General features: G+C 40.7%; 1 protein-coding gene across 4 annotated transcripts in view; it reads left to right on the forward strand.

The window, feature by feature from the left end:
• LOC124616014 overlaps nt 1–23,380 on the forward strand; it is a 217,171-nt gene that overhangs the window by 186,076 nt on the left and 7,715 nt on the right. For all 4 annotated transcript variants that reach the window (XM_047144267.1, XM_047144349.1, XM_047144426.1 and 1 more), the window contains one exon: nt 14,477–14,622. In XM_047144267.1, the coding sequence (XP_047000223.1) occupies nt 14,477–14,622 (146 nt within the window). The remainder of the gene's footprint in view (nt 1–14,476; nt 14,623–23,380) is intronic.

Here is a 23,380-nt window from a genome sequence, read left to right on the forward strand (position 1 = left end):
CAGATGGTTTTTCATTCGACATAACTGATGAGTATTTGCAGTGTTAAAATAACACTGAAAATCACTTAAGGCTTCCTTTTTAAAAATTGTAATGCTTATAAAAGTTCATATAATATTATGTATCCATGACAAGTATGTCATTTGGTCCCCATGGCACTGCATTGCAGGATTCATTTTTACAACACTTAAATTCTCTTTAATTGAACTTCAGTTTTATGATGGAAATGGTGAAACATGGCAAACTACCATTCCTGGACATGATGGTACAGAGAAACGGGGTGGCACCTGGGGTCACACTGTGTACTGTAAACCTGCACACATGGACTTATACTACAAGCCAGCAGCTGTCACCATCCTGCACAATGGAGTGGCACGCTTAGGATGTTCATCAACAGAGCACAAGCAATATCAGATTCAGACAGCTTATCTGATGAGCTACGCCAACTCTGTACTGTATTTTTAGGGAATAGATATTCTGAATGGGAGGTTGCTTTGCCTTGTGCTCGGCATGTGCTATACAATGAGGAACTGGAAGGAAATGACGAACTAAGAGAGATGGTCATATTGTCATACATTTGTGGTATTTCTTTAAAAATTGAAAGATTATTGGAGAAAGATAAAGTCAAGTGTGTCTTTTGTACGCCATCAAATCTCAGAGCTGTTTTAGGCTCAGTCGAAGCTAATCTAGGTTTAAGAAGGTGGTGTGTCTCTAAGATTCTCTGTAGCTGCGGGACATCATACATTGGACAAACTTGTTGCACCATGGACGACGATGCATCACACATTGATACCATACACATCTGGACCAGCCAGAGATATCTGCAGTGACTGAGCATTGTTTCAGTGCAGGACACAGTATGGAATACAAAAACACCAAAATGCTTAACAGGGACACAGGACACCAACTCAGCAAGGCATAGGATCCAGCACTGTCCATGTTAAAATCATAGTGAACACAAGGAAGAACTGTTGGTCATGCAGGGCATGATGCTGTGGTGGCGACATAGATACTCGGTTGACAACACTGAGGATAGGCACACGCCAGCATGGAAACATATTTCAGATTGCGACTTCTAACTGATGGTACTGGTCAACCAACGGCAGCACACAGTATGATTGACAACCTCGACGTGTGTGTTCATCGTCTGACAGGTGATGTAGCTGTCTCTCCCACTACTGATTAGCACATCTGTGCTAATTGACACCGAATTTGGCATGTTCATGCCTGTGCAGTTTCTTCTCAAACTGTCATAAATGGGAGACTTTGGTCACAGCTTCAGCAGATTACTGAAACATTTTGTCTTGATAGCCTCCCTGAATCCCCTCAGGAGATTTCAGTAGTATGCCCCTGTTGTGGTTTGTCTCCTTACAAGCATAATCTTTTTGCGCTACTCCATGGCAATCTCAAAAACTGCTCAGCATCAAGTTATCTGATGATGATTGGGGTTTCGCTTTTTTCCATGGATGGTGTATCCCCCATGTTTCTACTCCTTGGTTATTGCTACTTTATATCAGGGTTATTCTGATACAGCCAACTCTTATCTGTGGTTATTAGGCAGCTAAATAAGTCATCTGTGGAGCTAAAGAAGTCATCTATGGATCAGGACTGCAGACACATATCTGCAAACAAATAAACTTATTACACAACCACCAGCTTCTTTTTTTTTTATTTTTTTTTAGGTGATAATTAAAACTGTATGACAACCTCTCTTAATTAGTCAGTGATAAGATAGTATATACACAAACCCTTACTGGTTGTAAAATTCAAATGCATCATCAGCAAGTTCTGAAAAACCTTTTTAGTTCCATGGTTGTAAACAGTTAATTGAGAGTCTTCAGTAACATAATACCCTAATGTTATTGTCCTCAAAGTTGGAACTATTGTGCACAATGAAAACACAGTTATGTAGTTTTAGATGGTGGACCCTCCAAGAAGCAAGCCCACAGTGACATTCACTGCATGACAATGATGAGATGATTGTGTGTACCATGAGAATTTTGAGAAAAAAATGATCAAGTGAGATTTTTATGACCACTTGGAACTCCACTTTGAGATGACTAAACTGTTCATTATGTTGAGGAATTGGTGGCAGGATTAATTAAGAAAACTGGTGCGATGACAAAATTATAGTTTAGATATTGTGCGGAGACCTGAGGCAAAAGTCCATTGTGTCCGTTTAAGCAGCAAAAGTGTGACAGACCAGGTAGAATAGGCTACTAAATGGTTTTTACAGAGACTAATTTAATGAACTTATTATTGAAATTAAAACAAATTAGAGCTTTAACATCAGAGTGAAACTTAATTCTCCTAGAGTATTTCTGCAGGATACAGCATGAGGCCAGAAACTGCAAATACTGACAAGAGGATGTACTCAGGGATAGGACTGACTTTTTCAAACCACCTGTACAGTGGTGTAAGTTGGAGGCTCAGGTGTCACACCCTACAGCCATTCATTGTGGTGGATCCTCATTTGTGAATAATCAAAAACAAAGAATTTAAGAATATCTTGTGATGCACTAGAGCTTTTAATATAGTACTAACATCAAAAAGGTTCCATAGCCTAATGGTTAACTTATTTGGCTTTTATGCTGAAGATTGTTGGTTCAAGTTCTGTCGAGAGCCCTATACAGGGTGTCCATAATTAATGTGCCAGCTTCAGAACGCTGTAGAAAGAGGACCACTGCTCAGATTGTTGTCAAATTTGAACAGCATATTATTGTCACAGGGTGAAACAACACAGAGCAAAAGAAAATGACCCATAGCTGCATTGCAAGTGGCAGAATATGCACACCAACAGATGCGTGGCACATGGCTGTTCCTCAGTTTGTCTCTAAGACATCCAACATGAGTGTAACCATGAAGTAGCCCTGCAGAGGCTCTGGACATTACAGAGTGTGAAAAGAGGTGTTGGTCCGATGTCTGGTAAGAGTCTGGAGAAAATGGTTACAAAATTGGAAAAAGCGCATTCTTTTGAAGTGCAGTGTAGGAGAGGGAGAAAAGCAGTTGATCTGACTTCTGTCAAAGATGTGGCCCCAGCATAGCAGAAGGGGTTGAGTGGTGATGTGCAAACATGCAGTGCTCAGTGAATTGCCCGAAAGTTGAACATGCATGTGAGCATGGTGCATAAAATCCTATGAAACATCCTGCATTGCTATCTATACAAGATCACCCATGTATAGGAGCTGCTTCCTGCTGACATGCTAGCAGAGCAAACAGTTGCTGTGGAGTTTCTGGCTCACATGGAAGTGAACATTGAATGACCATGGAACATTCTCTATCCTGAGTCCTGCAGATTCTGTTAACTGTACCATTACTGGTGAGTGCTGCGAGTGTCCTCTGTGCACCATCATTATTCCAACCCTTCAACATGGGTAGGATCAGTTTTAGGCACACATTTCACAGCTATTGAAGCAGCTGCTGCAGAGGCATTTCGGAAGGGTCAGAATTATCAGCTGTCATTTCCCTACAGCCCGGCTGTCCAGATCATCTGATCTTAATCCGTGTGACATCTGACTGTGGGGTTATCCAAAGATGTTGTGTTCAGTGCTCCAGTTACAAATATAGCTGAATTGGAGGCTCACATTGTGCAATGTATTCTGAATGTAACCTGCAAGATGCTCCCATATGTTGTGAAAATTTGTTTCTCAATTTCAGCTTGTGGCACAAAACAGTGGACAGCATATTGAACATTTCTTGTGTCAGTATCACAACAGTTAGAAACAAATGTCATACCAATTGTTCCCATCCTGTGTGGTATAATCCTTCCTTGGTAGATGTGCTTTCTTTACTAACAGTGGCACAACTGTTGACTGGCAGACTTTTGCAGTCATGCATATTAAACAGTACAGATGGTGTAATGTGCAACTGAAATCATAGCCGTCATACTGCACTTCATCTATCATTTGTAGCCAACCCCATTTACATTAAGACATTTACAGCTCCATTTATTAGTAAAATTTTGATTAATTTTTTTTTTGCTCCTTGATGTTTCCCCCTGCATCAATAATATACTTTTTAAATTTGATGTCATTCTGAACAGTGTTTCTTTTTCTACAGCGTTTTGAAACTGGATCTTTAATTATGTTCACCCTGTTTGCAGTTTGTGTGTGTGTGTGTGTGTGTGTGTGTGTGTGTGTGTGTGTGTGTGTGTGTGCGCGCGTGCATACATGTATGTATGTTCAAGATGTCCTCCGAGTAGCAGTACTGTGGAGTTTATAACTTCCTAGGTTCAATAGGAGCAGAGATAGGGTTAAATGTGAATAATATATATATAGTCTTTGGCAAATAGATTTACCTTCATGATGGATGGATGGTGTGAGAAGAATACTGGCGTGCCTTAGTGCCATACCACAGGCTGCCCTACACAACAGACATGTTATATGGGAGTAGTATCAACTGCTTTATCGACCTATTTTGCATGGGCTACATGTGTAGATGAGAAGGATAAGTAGAGAGATGGGGTGGGGGGAGATGAATGGTGAGAGAGGGGGGGGGGGGGGTGGATGAGGTGGACAGGGAAAATTGAAGGGTTCAAGAGGGGATGGTCAAAGAGAGGGGTTGGATGGGAGTGGATGGACAAAAGGAGAGGAGAAGGAAGTGAGTCACAGAGAGAAGGGGGCAGGAGGGAGGGTGGGGAGAGGAGGAGGAGGAGGAGGAGGTTAATGGGGAGAGTGGAGAGGAGGAGATGAATAGGGTTAGGTGTGGAGGAGGTGGTGTGGGGAGAGAGGGCCAGGAGATGATGGATAGGGAGAGTGGAGCAGGTGTAAATGAAGAGAGAGATTGGGGCCAGAGGAGATGGGCGAGGAAGTGTAAATGGACGGAGAGGTGAGGAAAGAGGAGATGGACCAAGAGAGGGGGGAGGGGGAGATGGACAGAGATGGGGCAGAGATGGAGGGCAGGAGGAGATGCTCAGAGGTGGAGAGGAATAGGTAAGAAGAGAGACGGGAGTGGGGGGGGGGGGGGGGGGGGGGGGAGAAGAGATAGATGAATAGGGAATGAGGAGGAGATGGGCAGAGGTTAAGGAGAATATTGACAGAGAGATGGGGGAAGTAGGAAATGGTCAGAGAAGAGGGCAGGAGGAAATCAATCAAGAGTGGGGGTACAAGAACATCAGCACAATATCTGTACTGAGCACATATCTGGGCAAAACCGCATGAAAAGGCTAGTAGGGAAAAATAGGATAAAAATGGGGTATCATAACTTCTAATTCATATGGATTATTTTCAGTGATCAACAAGTTTGCAAATTAAGGCTATTCAGATCTTTTATACATGCTGGGGCAAATAAAAGTAGCTGTGAGAACAGAGTTCCAGGGTACAAAGAAACACAGCAGAGGAAAGGAAATACAGTACTAATCTGACTATAGCCGATGTGGAAAGTGACCGTCATTCATCTCTTGGCACTTTTGAGCCCTGGTCAGCAAGTTGCTGAAGGTGGGTTGAAGCTGTACTGCTGGAATTGCTGCAGTCTCATCCAAAATTTCCTGCTGCAGTTCTAGAAGACTATGAGGGTTGTTGCAATACCCCTAAGACATGAGGGCTCCCCACACAAAGTAATTGCACACTAACAGATCAGGTGACCTGGGTGGCCAGCTAGGACTGCGACCAGAATGACCTCTGCTAACAACTTTGTCAGATGTGAAAATGTGCTCCAAACATGGGACAGTTGTATGGGCACTTGCTCCATCCTGTTGAAAGCAACTGTAGGTCTTTTCGTCTTCCTTTAATGCTGTCACAAATGGCTTCAAAATGTTGACAGTGTAACACGCTGAAGTCAGTGTCTGATGAAAGAAGATGGGACCAATAATGCAGCATGCAGACATTGCACAAAAAACCCAAACCTACTGATCATGCAATGGTGTTTCGTGGAAGTTATGCAGATTCTCTGCTGCCCAGAACCTGATTCTGTGAGTTAATATAACCAATCAAATGAAACCAGGCTTCATCAGACATAAAGAACAATCCATGTTCAAGCCATTCATTGTTATCTCAGTGAACAGCTGCTCAAAAAACTGGATGTGCTGAGGAGCATCTGCTGGCTTTAATGCCTGAACAACAGACACTCATTAGGGATGCCTGTGTAGGTCCAGGTGGAGTATTCATCTGCATGACCAACAAGGTATGCTGATCTCTTCTGACAGTTATCGAGTTGATTTGGTAGGACTGAAGCATTTAATTGTGCGGGCATGTTTCGGAATATGTTTTGACTTGGTCAAAATAGATCTTGTCTGAAATCATTTATGGACTAAGCATTGCATAGCATCTTCGCTGGCATTTTGACACTGGTAAACCTCTCGGCAAACAACTGACCCCATTGTTTTCACGACTTTTTTGTCGGTTAACTTTCCATAACAAACACCCGGTTCTCCACTGTGAGTATCGTCATCCCCTTTCACTGCTCCACTTCCTCTGACACAGCCTGCACCACGCTATGAACTGGAGTGAATCAAGGGCATACACAGTGTGGATGTCACGGGGTGTGGGTGTATGCATACATTCACATCCAGTCATATCCACTCTTCTGGGACACTTTTATTTGCCCTACCTGTCCTTTCAACGAGATAGTAGTCCAGTTTCAGCTTAAAATAAACCATTGCAGCAAAAAACAGTTCTAAATGTAGTTAGGTACAAAAAATCAATTTTGCCCCACCATTTGGTAAAACAGGGTACCCATTTGAATGAATGAAAAACTTGAAAATGAGAAAAAAGTATTTATTCTGCTGCAAAAAAATATGAAAACATATATAAATCCTTAAATATACTACCAAGGGATACAATAATTTTTTTTTTTTTTTTTTTTTTTTCAAACAAAGGACTTCAACAATTTTAAATATTTCATTTATATAGACAAGATTCTCTCAATAATTGTTCTTAATAAAAAATCAAAAACACCCTTTATTAAGAATAGAAATCACCCACAAAGTAATTGTCTTCTTCCTCGGCACTGGAACATTGTTAATGAAGCATACACTGGTAAGTAGACACATCAAGTTGCAGGTAGGTACTATTAAAAGACACTTACATGTAGCTTTCGGCCATAGCCTTTGTCAATAAAGCAGCACAAACACACACACACACACACACACACACACACACACACACACACACACACACACACACACAAGCAGGCACACCTCATGCACACATGAGCGCAAACTCGAGCATCTCGAGCTGGAATGGCCATTGCAAAATATGATGCTTCGTTTGGTCTTCTTTGCCTGATGAAGATGAAGAATTCTCTCTCTCTCTCTCTCTCTCTCTCTCTCTCTCTGTGTCTATGTCTCTACCTCTACACATAAAAAGTTTTCATTTTCAGTTTTGCTTTCCCTCTTTATCTTCCCTGACTTGTTCTTCAACTTCCAAATCATGTTTATATGCAAAGGTCAGTATTACTGCTTTTCTATTTCCCCTATTTGTGATTTCTTTGCACTTTCTACCAAGTTAACCTCCGGAGGTGTCGTTACAAGCTTTTTCCAACACTGTTTTGCCCCACCCAGTACATCAAAACTTTGCCCCACAGTGCAAGATTGAACAAAACATGCCATTGGAAAGTTAGCAGTCATATCATGTGCATCATATGAACATTGAAATACCCTGAAAAACATACTTAATCAAAATAGTTACATAACTATGTTACAGCAAAGAAAATTTCAGCAAAATCTTTAAAAATGTCTAGAAGGGAAAGCAAGAGGCAGCTCCTAAGATGGTTATTTATGAGTCCCAGAATGATGATTGCTAGTAGTTCTGACAAGGGAAGAACCTCAGACACGGCCTGCCAATTCACTTCATTTTTGACAGGTCACTTGTGTATGAGCAAAGGTAAGGACTGTAAGATATTTTGACTCACTATCCCCCCAAGTGAAGTTGAAAATGGTCTACAGAAGTAAAGCAAAAGAAAGACTCAAAGGGGTAGTAAAGGCATCAGATTTGGAAAACAGATTTATGGAAAAATGGGAAAGAGGTAGTGTTGATGAAAGTGTTAATGACAATTGGATAAAAATGAGGGAAGGACTCATGGACTCTGCCAAAGAAGTACTGGGAATTAGAGTATCCCAAAGGACCAGGAAATAATGGATAACAGAAAACATATTGAAAAAGATGGAACAATGGAGAAAGTGGAAAAATATAGAAATTCGAGAAGGGAAAAAGAGGTACAGGAAACTGAATAATGAATTAAGAAAAGAAACTGAAGAAGCAAAGGAAAAATGGATGAAACAGAAATGCAATTAAATAGAGAAAATGGAGAAAGAGGGGAAAGTATGAAATGATGTATAGACTGGTTGGTGAGATAGTTTTTGAACGTAAAAGAAAGAGGAATAACGTGGAAATAGAAAGAGCGGATGGTACTCTAGCAGAAGAACCACAGGAGGTTTTGAACAGATGTCTGTATAAGTGGGATGAAATACAAAGTGAAATTAAGGTTGAAGAGGAGCAATATGTGCCAGAAGATGGAAAGGGATTCACCATCTTGGAAGCAGAAGTAGAAAAGGCGATAGAGGAGATGAAGAATAGGAATGCATGTGAAACTGATGATTTGTCAGCAGAACTGTTGAAGAGCCTGGGAAACAAGGCAAGGAGAGAAATAGTCTACCTCTGTAATGAGATACATGACAACAGTTATGATACCAGTAGAGAAAAAGAGAAACACTAACAAATGTGAAGAGCATATGACCATCAGTCTAATTTCACACACAGCAAAATTATTGCTGAGAGAGTTGAATAGAATGCTATAAGGCAAGCTAGATAGAGGGATTGCAAAGGAGCAGTTCAGATTTAGAAGAGGAAAAGGAACAAGAGATGCTATTGGCCTGTTAAGAACTATAGGGGAAATACATATGGAAAAAGATAGAGAAATCTTTGTTGTTTTTATAGATTTAGAAAAGGCTTTCGACAGAGTTCAGTGGAACAAGCTGATGGATATTTTGAAGAGGGAAGGAGTAGATCGGAAAGAGAGACAACTAACACAGAATCTATATTTACACCAGAAAGTAAAGATAAGTATTGGAAATGAAATGTCAGAAGGAAGCAGCACTGGATGAGGTATTAGACAAGGATGTTGCCTTTCCCCACTGTTGTTTAAAGCGTACCTTGAAGAGATTATTGTGAAAGGCTTAGACGGGAAAAGAGGAATTGAGATTTGCTGATGACATGGTATTAGTGGCAGAAAGTAAGCAGACAATGAATAAAATGCTGAAAGATCTGAATGAAGCTTGGGTGGAATATGGGATGTAAATAAACTCAGCAAAGACAAAGAGTATGGTCATCAGTACAAGATGCAGACCGTCCAATATTAAAGTAGGACAATCTACCATTAGCCAAGTAAGTGCATTTAAATGTCTAGGAAGCACAATAACTGAAGACTTGAGATGTCACCAGGAGGCGAAAACTCAAATTGCCATAGTGAAGGAGGAGAGTGTTATGTGGCCAACTTGATATAGGTCTAAGGAAAAGGCTTGGCAAATGTTTTGTCTGGAGTATGGCACCGTATGGGGGAAAAACATGGCTGCTGAGATGAGGATGAAAAAAGATTAGAAGCATTTGAGATGTGGATGTGGAGGAGAGTGGAGAGAATAAGCTGGGTGGATAGAGTGAGTAATGAAAGAGTATTGGAAAGGGTTGGTGAGAGATGATGTCTGCTGGAGGATATAAGAGAAAGGAAAAAGAACTGGTTGGGACATTAATTGAGAAGGGAGTGCTTGCTAGCAGTTGCTTTGGAAGGACTGGTTTGTGGGGGAAGACTGAGAGGAAGGAGGAGATACAAGATAATAAATGACATAAAGGGAAGAGGAAACTACATGGACCTGAAGAGGATGGCAGAAGATCAGACAGCCTGGAGAGCTACCATGTGAAAACCTGCCTTTTGGCAGAGCACTAGTGAATGAATGAACCCCCCAAGTTTTGAGAGAACTGCCCTTAAAGTTCATGACACTAAATTGACTCAAAAATAACAGTATCAAAGGGAATTGTAAACAGCATTTTTCATCATCAAAAACACACTTCAGTGAAAGTGGCAATAGCCGAGCGACCAAGACACAAGGTTCATGAGTAGAGATTCCATGTTTGATTCTTACATGTATACTGCTATTCTTCCTTGTCTTTTTTCCCCACCATAAGTGACTTTCTTCATTTCAGAATTGGTTGGAATTAGAGGGTTCATAAAGTAAATATACATTAATATGGAATATAACAATAAATAATATTAACCACTTTGATTACTGAATAATTACAATTTCTATCCTAATCATTCTGCAAACGCTTTATGCGCACTGTTACATATCCTCACAGTTCTTCAAACAACTAGATGGATGGCATTTATCATACAAACATTAGAAGCAAATATATTCCTTGCACCAGGCACATCAAATGAATAAAATTTCTGAGCAACTATGACATTTCTTCCCAGTATTCTGTGGAAAACAGACTTGGTTAATATTCAAAAATACTTCTTTGTCAGGATTTAATTCTGATACATACCATGCATATGATAACATCGTCCGAAAAACCATTGTTGAAAGTTGATCATGAATACCTAATGCTATGGACTGTTATTGCATACAGTTGTGTAATTCCCACTTGGTTTCTGAAAGCCAATGGCAATTTAGAAGCCATGAAATAATGTTTTTAACTTGGTGATAAAAATAAACATCACATCATTGGCACATAGGTGTACAGTTTAGTGGAATTACTTTTACTGTGCAAGTTGGTTGACCCTTGCCGTCTGTAAACATAGTATCATACATAATAGTAAAAGTCCACACCACTTATCTAATGTGAGACAAAAGCTGTTATCAGCATTGCATGGCTTGAAAATGTTCGTGAGATACGTTCTGAAAATTGAATAAGTCGATATCCCGGATTTGGAGCAGGTAATGTAAACATTTTTAAAGAATTGGTTAAATGAGTGACTTGTTGTATAACTCGAGGATCAAACTTATCACTAGTCCTTTTAAACACAAGAGAACACAGACAACAATTTGGCAGACGTGGTAATGGAGTATTGTGTCATGTATGAATGTGTGGTTTTATGTATACTTCTGACTGCAACAAGTGTTCATTTTTCTCCGTTATGCAGTAACATCTGTCGGACATTTGTCTGATTGTCAAACACTGACTGGTCGGTGTCGGTCATATAATCAAGATATTTGTGGCCTGAAAAGTGCTGTCAGTTTCAGTGGATTTCTGGTATTTTTTACCTTCGTGTTCAAATTCCCAGCGGGGTCAGGGATTTTCACCTGCCTCGAGATGACTGGGTGTTTGTGTTGTCCTCATCATTTCATCATCATGAAAGTGGCGAGATTGGGCTGAGGTCCGGAATTTGTACGGGCACTGATAACCGCGTAGTTGAGCGCCCCACAAACCAATCATCATCATCATCATCATCATCACCACCACCACCACCACCACCACCACCGCCACCAACACCGCCTTCATGTTCAAGACATATTTTGTGATGTGCCTTTGACAAATTTTTTATCTTATTTGAAATTCTTTGCTCAAGATAAAGATGCAGCAGATACAAAAGCCTTGTTAGTCATAAATTGAAGCACTGCACTTGCAGACCACTGCTGGACGATTCTCATTGTAACGGCAAACAGATTCGACAGAGTGATTGAATGTACTTTTATGTACATACTGGTATTTGTCGTATCTTGTCCCTGCTTTTATGATGTCTTTTTCCCACAATGCCAAATCCTTCTTCCTTTTAAGGACCATTGTTGCTCTTTTCTTTTGCAAAGCTTGCAGATTCCAAATTGGATGCTCCTTGGCCAAAGTTACCACTTTTACTTCAACTGCAAAGGGAATTGTTCCATAATTTGACCATTTCATTTCAGGCTAATAATTCTCATCCAGAACTGCTGAAGCAAGGCCTGACTGTGACTTGAATGTTCCTGAATTATGATAAATGATTACAGTCTAACAAGTTTCGACATATTCCATTTCAGCACTTTCAACTTCATGATACAATTCTTCACTTATGAATATCAGTGTATTATTTTGCAAAAAGTGTTGTATTCTAGGAATACAACAACAGTTCACTGCAAGTATCCCTGATGCTTGCAACAGACTAACCACAGAAAACAACTCTCTTCTGGTGGAAAATTAACTACCCACAATCAATGACAAATGGGTAACATGCATGAGTCTTTGTACTTGCACATACTCTGGTCTGTGCCTAAGCATAAACATAGTGTCCCGTGATCAGCTGCTGTGGGTTCTTCATGAATAATTCACAGCAGTCCTTTTTGGACCTGTTTCCATACAACAAGGCTTAAAAGATTATTCTTCACTATTTAGGAACTGGACACGGCATCTCTGCTTGTAAACCAGGTGTGTTGGTCACTTGGCTAGCGCCACTTTTGCTCACATGTTTACCTTCATGCGTATATAAATAAGAGTCATAAAAGTCCCTTTTTGTGTTGCTTTATAGAAGTATGCGGTTTTGGACAACATCTGCTTGTAAACCAGGTGTGTTGGTCACTTGGCTAGCGCCACTTTTGCTCACATATGTTTACCTTCATGCGTGTATAAATGAGAGTCATAAAAGTCCCTTTTTGTGTTGCCTTCTAGAAGTATGCGGTTTTGGACAACATATGTGATGATGATGAAAATTACTCTGTTTGCATTTATCTATCGATCCAGTTAATTTTAGATTGATTTAGTGTTACGAATTTTAAGTACGGTTTTCTCAAAATATGGTAGTGAGCCAAAATATCTTATAGTCCTTACTTTTTCTTCATGCACAAGTGGCCCATCAAAAATGAATTAAATTGGTTGGCCATCTCTGAGGTCCTTCCCTTGTGGGAGTTACGTGACCGATGGCAGCATTACTCATAAAATCCGAAGTTACCTTGTTTGACCCAATACCCGGTTTTACCATACAACACGTACACACCACACGTGGGTGACGCAGTGGGGAAGAGGCTAGAGAGAGAGAGAGAGAGAGAGAGAGAGAGAGAGAGAGAGAGAGAGATCCTGTGAATTTAATCATTTTCATTTAAATGTCATAATATTTAAAAGTTTAAGGATACTGATGTATCATTCAAAAAATGAAAGACAAAATAATCTATTTATATTGGCTGTGCACTGGTGTCAAAAATTTATTTTTTGTACAAGATGTACATTTGTTTTGGATGGTAATGTTCAAACAAACATTTAAAAGAAAATTGTTCAAGGAGAGAGAATCCAAATGAAAAAAGGGTATAAGTGGAAGATAAAATGCAAGTAACTAAAAATTTAATATGGCAGTTGAAATGATGTGGAAAAGGATTGGAAACGAAAACCAGTTATTTGAATAAAAACAATGATCGCAGTTATGTCGATAAAGGTGTAAAAAACTAGATGCACCCAATTGATTTTGAACTTTCAACCTTCAGCATACCAGCCAAATATCTCAGCTACTAGGCTATGGTGACATTTTGGAATTAGTGTTATCTTTAAGTCTCTAGCAGATCACAAGATAGTCTGAAATTCTTTTCATGAGTTACTAACAGTCTAATCTAAACCTTTATGTAGCTTGTTTCAAAAAGGCAATCCTGGCCCTGGGGACCTCTCCTTGCTTGAGTGCATACACCCTTCTAGAACAATGGTGTAAACAGTTAAGGAATTCATCTAGTGTTTCAGAAAATGTTAATGGATGTGTAGGCAGCTATACATTGTTGGTACTCAAGAATCATAGAACATTTGAAGTGCTGGTAGAAACAGAAAGAGTTTCATTGCATACGAGCTCTGTAAGAGAATTTGATACCCTTTATCTTACTAATGATTGTGAAGCTGTGTTGACATTATTGAGGGTTAAGGAACCTCTGACTTCGATAGTGGCATGCAGACAATTGTTGTTTAGTTATGTATGTGCTCAAATGGTAGAAGAGAGACATTTTCCGCGTGGGAAAGGGGGGGGGGGGGCAGAATATAGTTAAAAGTCACTGAATTACAGAACATGTTTCAGTGAGCAAACAGTAGTTACCAAGAGTAGCCTGACACTCTTGTGCTTGCGTATCATTAATTAAGTCTGCAGCTATTAAATTTGCTCAGCGAACTGCCTTGTGCAGTATTGTGGTGATTTAAAAATTTTGTAGATATTTTATGAGAATGGAATTAACATATTGTATCTACAGGAAACAAGGAATGTTAGTCTCATGAAGTTTGCAGGAGACTTTATGTCAAATCTGGAAAGTAGGAGAGAGTTATTGCAAAATTGAAGCTGGTTTTGAGTTATGCCTGGATAACTGAGGTTTCATGTTTTGGTCTGGGATACAGTTTTAATCTGTCAGGACATTTTAAAACAGTGCACACTCTGCCACAGAGTGAAAGGCTTATACAGATTGCTTGCAGACAAGTCCATAAAGTTACAGAAGACCTTTACTAGAATATGTATTGGTATAAATCCCAATAATCTGTGCAGTGTTACTGAATGTTTCATTGACAAATTGCCACCTAGACAACAAAGAACAAATTACACTTATTTCTTTTATTGCAGATCAGACACGACAGGGAGTTCCTTCTATAAACGGTGGACAGCCACAACTGCGAGGTATTTTGAAACCACAGACCATTACTTTAGAGCAACGGCAAGATGTGGAACCAGAAGAAGAGGATCAGTCACAGAAAATGACTGCAAACAAGGTATATATCCTACACATTGTAAAAATCTTGTACTATTTTGAAAGTACTGTAGCTGTTATAGAAGGATAAATATGTTTGTGGACAAACAGTAAAGTCGACATTGATGCCCTAAGGTTGGATATTGTTTGGGTGTTGTAGGAAGCTGGCAGTAGACTGTGTGAACTGCTTATGCCAGCACCATCTCGGTGAATTATGAGTACGTAACTGAAGTACTTTACATAGCAATGTTCAAACAGTATGATGTAATACTGGGAAGGCATTATTTGGGGGGCAATGTCTACAGGATGTAATAAATTCAATATAATGGAAGGAAACATTCCACGTGGGAAAAATTATATATAAAAACAAAGATGAGGTGACTTACCGAACAAAAGCGCTGGCAGGTCGATAGACACACAAACAAACACAAACATACACACAAAATTCAAGCTTTCGCAACAAACTGTTGCCTCATCAGGAAAGAGGGAAGGAGAGGGGAAGACGAAAGGAAGTGGGTTTTAAGGGAGAGGGTAAGGAGTCATTCCAATCCTGGGAGCGGAAAGACTTACCTTAGGGGGAAAAAAAGGACAGGTATACACTCGCACACACGCACATATCCATCCACACATACAGTGTGGATGACTCCTTACCCTCTCCCTTAAAACCCACTTCCTTTCGTCTTCCCCTCTCCTTCCCTCTTTCCTGATGAGGCAACAGTTTGTTGCGAAAGCTTGAATTTTGTGTGTATGTTTGTGTTTGTTTGTGTGTCTATCGACCTGCCAGCGCTTTTGTTCGGTAAGTCACCTCATCTTTGTTTTTATATATAATTTTTCCCACGTGGAATGTTTCCTTCCATTATATTGATATCATTAATTTGAATCCAACAATTATGTTTGTTAGTGTCACTGTTGCATTTCGAAATCTTTTCTGTCGTCTTATTTTCCTCTTTCTGTTTTTGCCAGTAGTTTCACTTTGTATTCACCTTCTCCTTTTTACCGTAATCTGCTATACTATTTTATCCCGCCTATATATATACTCAATAATACGTAACCCACTTCCAAACCATAACCAAAAAAATTTTTTTGCCGCTTTCAGCACTACCGCCGCTATAATATCCACCGTTTCTAGTTCACAAACAGCTCCTTTCACTTTTTAAACAACCATTTCGGCCAGTTCTAATAACTTTCGCTTTATTTCCATTTCCGTTTTTCCCACATCACTGATCATTTTTAGCCGCTTCCCACAGGTTTTAACGCCATTATTTCTTCGTCAGACAATTGTTAGCCTCATTTTCATAATCTGCCACCACAATACCACTCCTTTTAATATACTACACGCAGTTTTTTCGAAATTTTCCCGAATTTCTCCGTCCTTTAACGTGTTTTGGCGGCAACACAACCACCTAACCTTTATGCACATCGTTGTCTACCAACCCAAGTCCAACATAGCCCAGCTGTAACCAACACCTTTTCGCCTTTTTTCATTCCAGATCTCCAGTTTCTTTCCGGTTCACCTTTATCTCTCCCCATATATTTCTATTTTCATTTTCATTTCACCTCATGTTACACTTTCCACCTTCTAATACTATGTCACCCTCACAACACCCCCACAATGACCCCATTAAGTTTTATTTACATTCCCTCCGCAAAAGGTGTCTGTATGTGTGGATGGATATGTGCGTGTGTGCGAGTGTATACCTGTCCTTTTTTTCCCCCTAAGGTAAGTCTTTCCGCTCCCAGGATTGGAATGACTCCTTACCCTCTCCCTTAAAACCCACTTCCTTTCGTCTTCCCCTCTCCTTCCCTCTTTCCTGATGAGGCAACAGTTTGTTGCGAAAGCTTGAATTTTGTGTGTATGTTTGTGTTTGTTTGTGTGTCTATCGACCTGCCAGCGCTTTTGTTCGGTAAGTCACCTCATCTTTGTTTTTGGATGTAATAAATTAGTAGTTAACATGAACAAAAATATCAAATGATGTCTTGGGACATCACCTCACGTTCCTTAACCACTAGACATGCTTTTCGTAGCTCAAGGACAGTGAAGTGTACCAAAAACAACTATAGCACATGAAGTATAAGTTGTTACATAGAGGGGTTTTTTAAATGTTGTTTTGGATTAGGTTTTGCTGATGTTTTAAGGAAACAGGCTCTAGTGTTGCAGATGAGATTCTGTATGAGAAGTATCCAAAAGACCACTAAAGAAGTAAAAAGACATAAATATTAAAATGTTAAATATTTTTTGATTGTTAACAAAAATTAGCACAAAACAGCATTGTAAAGAATAAATCTACTGTGTAACAATATATATTTCATGTGTTGCAGAATAAAAAGAGACACACTGATAACAGTGAGATACTGCGAAAGAGCAGACTTAAGCAGAGTTTTTGCTTGGTGTTAGTGTCATTTTCTGAATCTACCCTTTTTGTGAGGTTTTTGGTTTTTTATATTGTGCTTCCATTTGATTTCCTCCACATTATTCTTGTTTAAATATGTATTTCTGTGCATACTTTTGGTCACTTAAAAATGCTAATACAAACCAAGGTAATTATAGCAGTCAAACTGTCAGCTTATTTTCCAACACTTCATTCAGTTTTCCAGTATAAAGAGAACTGGAGATGGGCTCTCAACTATTTCAAACCTTCCATGAACATAGAATCACTAGTGTCATGATTCATGTATGACATACAGCAGAGGAATTAAATGATTGCATTGATTGCTGTGCACCCTTTAGCTCCCTTAATGTCTGTTAATTGGGTTATAGGATCAGTGATTATAGTTAGAATGACATCAGGATTTTCATTCATGTTTTTGGTTTGATATATAATCTCTTCCATTTTATCTGCCTTGTTGTGTAATTACAACTGCACAGCATAAGTATACAGTAGTAACACTTTTTCATTCAGAACAAGGGTGCCCATACCCTGGGGGCAAGGGGCTCCATCCCTCACTCCACCTAGCTCTTGGGAAAGGAAAAAATATATCGTAGTCAGGCATCCGTATTATGCAGGTCTTTAACATGCTCGGAACTGGAACTTTTTATGGCTGCTTACAAGTCACTATTCATCTTCCAAAACATTAGAAATACTGCATACTCCCAGGTTTACAGGAGTAGCCCCCCTCCCACTTTACAAACTTTTGTATAGGTGCCCTTGACTCAGAATTATTGTGGATGATATATTTTGTAAAAATTCGATGTTTGTGATTTACTGTTACTGTCAAAGAATACTTCACCTCAAATTTAAGTAGATATCAATGTGAATAACCCCATCGGTGGGGTCAGGAGGTTGATGGAGTCAGGTGAAAGGTTTTGTAGGGGGCCTAAGGTTCTGAGGATTCCTTGAAGCTCCGCCTGGACATCAGGAATGGGATTACCTTGGGAAACTTTGTATGTGGTGTTGTCTGAAAGCTGACGCAGTCCCTCATCCACATACTCCCGACGATCAAGTACCACGGTCGTGGAACCCTTGTCCGCCGGAAGGATGACGATGGACCGGTCACCCTTCAGACCACGGATGGCCTGGGCTTCAGCAGTGGTGATGTTGGGAGTAGGGTTAAGGTTTTTTAAGAAGGATTGAGAGGCAAGGCTGGAAGCCAGAAATTCCTGGAAGGTTTGGAGAGGGTGATTTTGAGGAAGAGGAGGTGGGTCCCGCTGTGACGGAGGACGGAACTGTTCTAGGCAGGGTTCAATTTGGATAGTGTCTTGGGGAGTTGGATCATTAGGAGTAGGATTAGGATCATTTTTCTTCATGGCAAAGTGATACTTCCAGCAGGGAGTACGAGTGTAGGACAGTAAATCTTTGACGAGGGCTGTTTGGTTGAATCTGGGAGTGGGGCTGAAGGTGAGGCCTTTGGATAGGACAGAGGTTTCGGATTGGGAGAGAAGTTTGGAGGAAAGGTTAACTACTGAATTAGGGTGTTGTGGTTCCAGATTGTGTTGATTGGAATTTTGAGGTTTTGGAGGGAGTGGAGCTGGAAGTGGGAGGTTGAGTAGATGGGAGAGACTGGGTTTGTGTGCAATGAGAGGAGGTTGAGGTTTGCTGGAAAGGTTGTGAAGGGTGAGTGAGTTGCCTTTCCGGAGGTGGGAAACCAGGAGATTGGATAGTTTTTTGAGGTGAAGGGTGGCATGCTGTTCTAATTTGCGGTTGGCCTGTAGGAGGATGCTCTGAACAGCCGGTGTGGATGTGGGAGAGGAAAGATTGAGGACTTTTATTAAGGATAGGAGTTGACGGGTGTGTTCATTGGCTGAGTTAATGTGAAGGTGAAGGGTTAGGTGGGTGAGGGCAATGGATTGTTCAGTTTGGAACTGGTATAGGGACTGATGGAAAGAAGGGTTGCAGCCAGAGATGGGAATTTTAAGTGTGAGGCCTTTGGGGGTAATGCCAAATGTCAGACAAGCCTGAGAAAATAAAATATGCGAGCGTAATCTGGCTAGGGCCCATATATGTGGGCCACATCTGCTGGGGGCCCAGTCTCTCGCTCGTGAGGCAACAGCATGCTCATTCGACTCGAGGCAGCCGCACAGTACACACAGCCATGCCTTATGGTTATAATAGAGGGAAACATTCCACGTAGGAAATATATATCTAAAAACAAAGATGATGTGACTTACAAAATGAAAGTGCTGGCAGGTCGACAGACACACAAACAAACACAAACATACACACAAAATTCAAGCTTTCGCAACAAACTGTTGCCTCATCAGGAAAGAGGGAAGGAGAGGGAAAGACAAAAGGATGTAGGTTTTAAGGGAGAGGGTAAGGAGTCATTCCAATCCCGGGAGTGGAAGAACTTACCTTAGGGGGGAAAAAGGACGGGTATACACTCGCGCACACACACACATATCCATCCACACATATACACACAAGCAGACATATTTAAAGACAAAGAGTTTCCCTCTTTCCTGATGAGGCAACAGTTTGTTACGAAAGCTTGAATTTTGTGTGTATGTTTGTGTTTGTTTGTGTGTCTGTCGACCTGCCAGCACTTTCATTTGGTATATATATATATATAGAGGGAAACATTCCACGCGGGAAAAGCTTAAAACCCACTTCCTTTCGTCTTTCCCTCTCCTTCCCTCTTTCCTGATGAGGCAACAGTTTGTTGCGAAAACTTGAATTTTGTGTGTATGTATGTGTCTGTTTGTGTTTCTATCGACCTGCCAGCGCTTTCGTATGGTAAGTCACATCATCTTTGTTTTATATATTGAAACATTCCACGCGGGAAAAATATATTTAAAAACAAAGATGATGTGACTTACCATACGAAAGCACTGGCAGGTCAATAGAAACACAAAGAAACACATACATACACACAAAATTCTAGCTTTCGCAACCAATGGTTGCTTCGTCAGGAAAGAGGGAGGGAGAGGGAAAGGCGAAAGGATGTGGGTTTTAAGGGAGAGGGTAAGGAGTCATTCCAATCCCAGGAGCGGAAAGACTTACCTTAGGGGGGGAAAAGGACAGGTATACACTTGCGCACACACACACACACACACACACACACACACACACACACATCCATCCTCACATACACAGACACCATACACTAATTGGTGTCTGTGTATGTGCGGATGGATATGTGTGTGTGTGCGAGTGTATACCTGTCCTTTTTTCCCCCTAAGGTAAGTCTTTCCGCTCCCGGGATTGGAATGACTCCTTACCCTCTCCCTTAAAACCCACATCCTTTCGTCTTTCCCTCTCCTTCCCTCTTTCCTGACGAAGCAACCATTGGTTGCTAAAGCTAGAATTTTGTGTGTATGTGTGTGTGTTTGTGTTTCTATCGACCTGCCAGCGCTTTCGTATGGTAAGTCACATCACCTTTATATTTCCTACCCACCACCTTTTGCACATTACAATAACAGAAATTTTTCTGCAGGATAGGAGTTGTCAAGAAGAAACTTCCCTGGGCAGTGAACTCACTGATGGCATAGCCAAACTGGCTACCAGCAAACCGACTCTTGAGATTGGTATACCGGAAACAGACCTCCAATTGGTATTATGCCGTCAAGTTTTAGATGCCTGGAATATGGACTGGCTCACACTGACTTTGCCAGGCAAATTGCAGGTGATAAAGGAGAGTACGAATCTGCAGAGTCCTCAGTGCAGACCTCTCGCAAAGACTCTACCATCCTGTGCAGGTTTCGCATTGACCATACCTGGCTGACACATAGTCATCTTCTCTGTTGCAAGGACTCACCCCACTGTCGTCGTTGTCCCCATTTGACAGTGGTCCTCATTGTGCTGGACTGTCCCAATGTGGCTACCCTGAAGCGGACTCTTTAATCTCCCTGACTTGCTACCCCTAGTGTTATATTTTATTCATGAAATGGTGTTTTACCACTCTGTTTAGGAGAGGCCACTTAACCTTTTCGGCCCATTGAGGGCTTGGCAGAACACTCTGTTACCACCTCTGTACAGACTGAGCTGCAGCTATTTGGGTTTGGTGGTCCTGCCCAGTCCTCACACTACCTGCTTTTTTACTCTTCTTCTGTCCCTCTTCTGTGATCTGTTAGTCTTGTGCATCTTTTGTCTCTCCGTGCTTCTCTTGCCCTGTGCATGTTGCTAGCCTTTCCAAGGGAATCTTGGAGCAGAGTACCTCTGGTAACTGGCAGGTGCCTGGGGATGTATGTACCCTCATTGCTCTGTGCTTTCAGGGGCTTCTGTCTGCTCCCTGGATGGGGCAACTTGCATGCCTTTTTTTTCTCTGTCTCCCTTTCTTCTTTTTGTCCTGTACCTGAGCTTTGCTGATGTTCATAGACCTGGGGTTCTCTTCCTCTGGATCTTGCGCATAGGCTATCTCTGATCTACAGTCATATAGACTGATCGGTTTGAGGACAAAAGGACTGGTGATCCAGTAGTTTGGTCCCTTTAACCAACCAGTCAACCAGCCAAGGAGAAGATTTTTCAATTTGCTTCCATATTTTACTTTGCTATCATCTCAGATATTTTATATCACTGGATAAGTGATGAAAAAAATTGTTACTGCATTGTGCACCTGTTTTTGTGCTAAAGACAACCTGAATGAGGAGTAGTGAATGTCATTTTTACTTCTGCTTTTGCAGTTAGGAACATCGTTATTCCCTTTGAAATGCTGTGGATTATTTGCAACGAACTTCATGAGGGAATACCCAACTGCTTAAACAGATGCCTACAAGATGATTGTGGGTGAACATCAGTTAGAGTCTCGGTCCGGCACACAGTTTTAATATGCCAGGAAGTGTCATATCAGCACACACTCCGCTGCAGAGTGAAAATCTCATTCTGGAAACATCCCCCGGACTGTGGCTCAGCCATGTCTCCGCAATATCCTTTCTTTCAGGAGTGCTAGTCCTGCATGGTTCGCAGAAGAGCTTCTGTAAAGTTTGGAAAGTAAAAGACGAGGTACTGGCGGAAGTAAAGCTGTGAGGACGAGGTGTGAGTCGTGCTTGGGTAGCTCAGTTGTAGAGCACTTGCCCGCTGAAGGCAAAGGTCCCGAGTTCGAGTCTTGGTCCGGCACACAGTTTTAATCTGCCAGGAAGTTTCATCATATATTATTCTTACAGTGCATTTTTGAGCAATGAAGACTTTCTTTCTTAAAGAAGAGTTACCCCAGAACATTATTAATTGTGACAACATTGAATGAAAATGATTTGCCTTACCCCAACATATGCAATGATTCTAAGTGCAGCTGTGGCTGAACTAAGTTGTTATAGGAGTTTCAAAGTGTGCTTTCTCCAGTTTAAATTCTCGTCACTGTGAACACTTAAAAGTTTTGAAATTTTCACCCTATTTGTTATTTCCTCACCATGTGTTACACTTACTGTTGGTGTAGTATGCCTAGATGTGCAATGTTATTAATTGCCTCATGAATGTTAAAAAAAAAAATCTTGCTTTCTCTGCAGACTTCTGTGCAACTGAAAACTTCATAAGTTCTAAGGGAACTTGCATTACATCTCACGTGGCTTAAGACTCCCCACCAAATTACGCTCTGTGTTGGCAGCGGATACTGATTTGTCTTTGGCAGAATTTGCAAAGAAGGCTGATATCACGGCTAACCACTTAGAAGATTTTTTTGTTAGGTAGTTTCTTCATTTTCTGGGTGCGGCCCTGGGATGTGACCCCAAGCAAAAATTACAGCTCTGCCAAAGCACTGCCCTTTTATGCCTTGTGTATGCAATACTTACCACCTTCTGTATATGTGCATATCGCTGTCCCATGTGTATTGTCACCTCAATCTACGAGGAACAGTAGTAGACCTGAGACTGAAGCTTTGAGAACCAGATACGTGATTTCTCGCCATTCAGAATAATGTCCCCAGAGTGCAGTGGTTGTATTATTAGGTAAAACTTTGTGCATTTTTTTGGTTAGATATGACATTATCCATTGGTTGGCTATACCATCAATCTCATAAAACATCAGTTTATATAGGAGAACATTGTGATTCACACAGTCAGATGCCTTAGATAGGTCGCAGAAAATACCAATCGGCACTTTTTTAAATTTGTTGAGTGAACGTATAAGTGGCATTCTCACCAGAACAACTCCTCTGAGGCCCAAACTGTGACATTTTCTGGGGATATTATTGTTGCTCAGATGAGATATTATTCTAGAATACATGAACTTCTCAAAAAATTTTGGGAATGATATGAGCAGTGAAACAGGTTCATAGTTATTGAAATCTCTCCTATCACTTTCTTAAAGGGTGGTTTGACAATGGCATACTTCAGTCTCTGGAAAAAGGCATTGAGTTAGTGATGCACTATATATTACAGATAAATCATAAATTACTATACAGAGTGATTCTTA

This window comes from Schistocerca americana, chromosome 1, assembly GCF_021461395.2.
Source record: "Schistocerca americana isolate TAMUIC-IGC-003095 chromosome 1, iqSchAmer2.1, whole genome shotgun sequence".
Classification (NCBI taxonomy): Eukaryota; Metazoa; Arthropoda; class Insecta; order Orthoptera; family Acrididae; genus Schistocerca; species Schistocerca americana.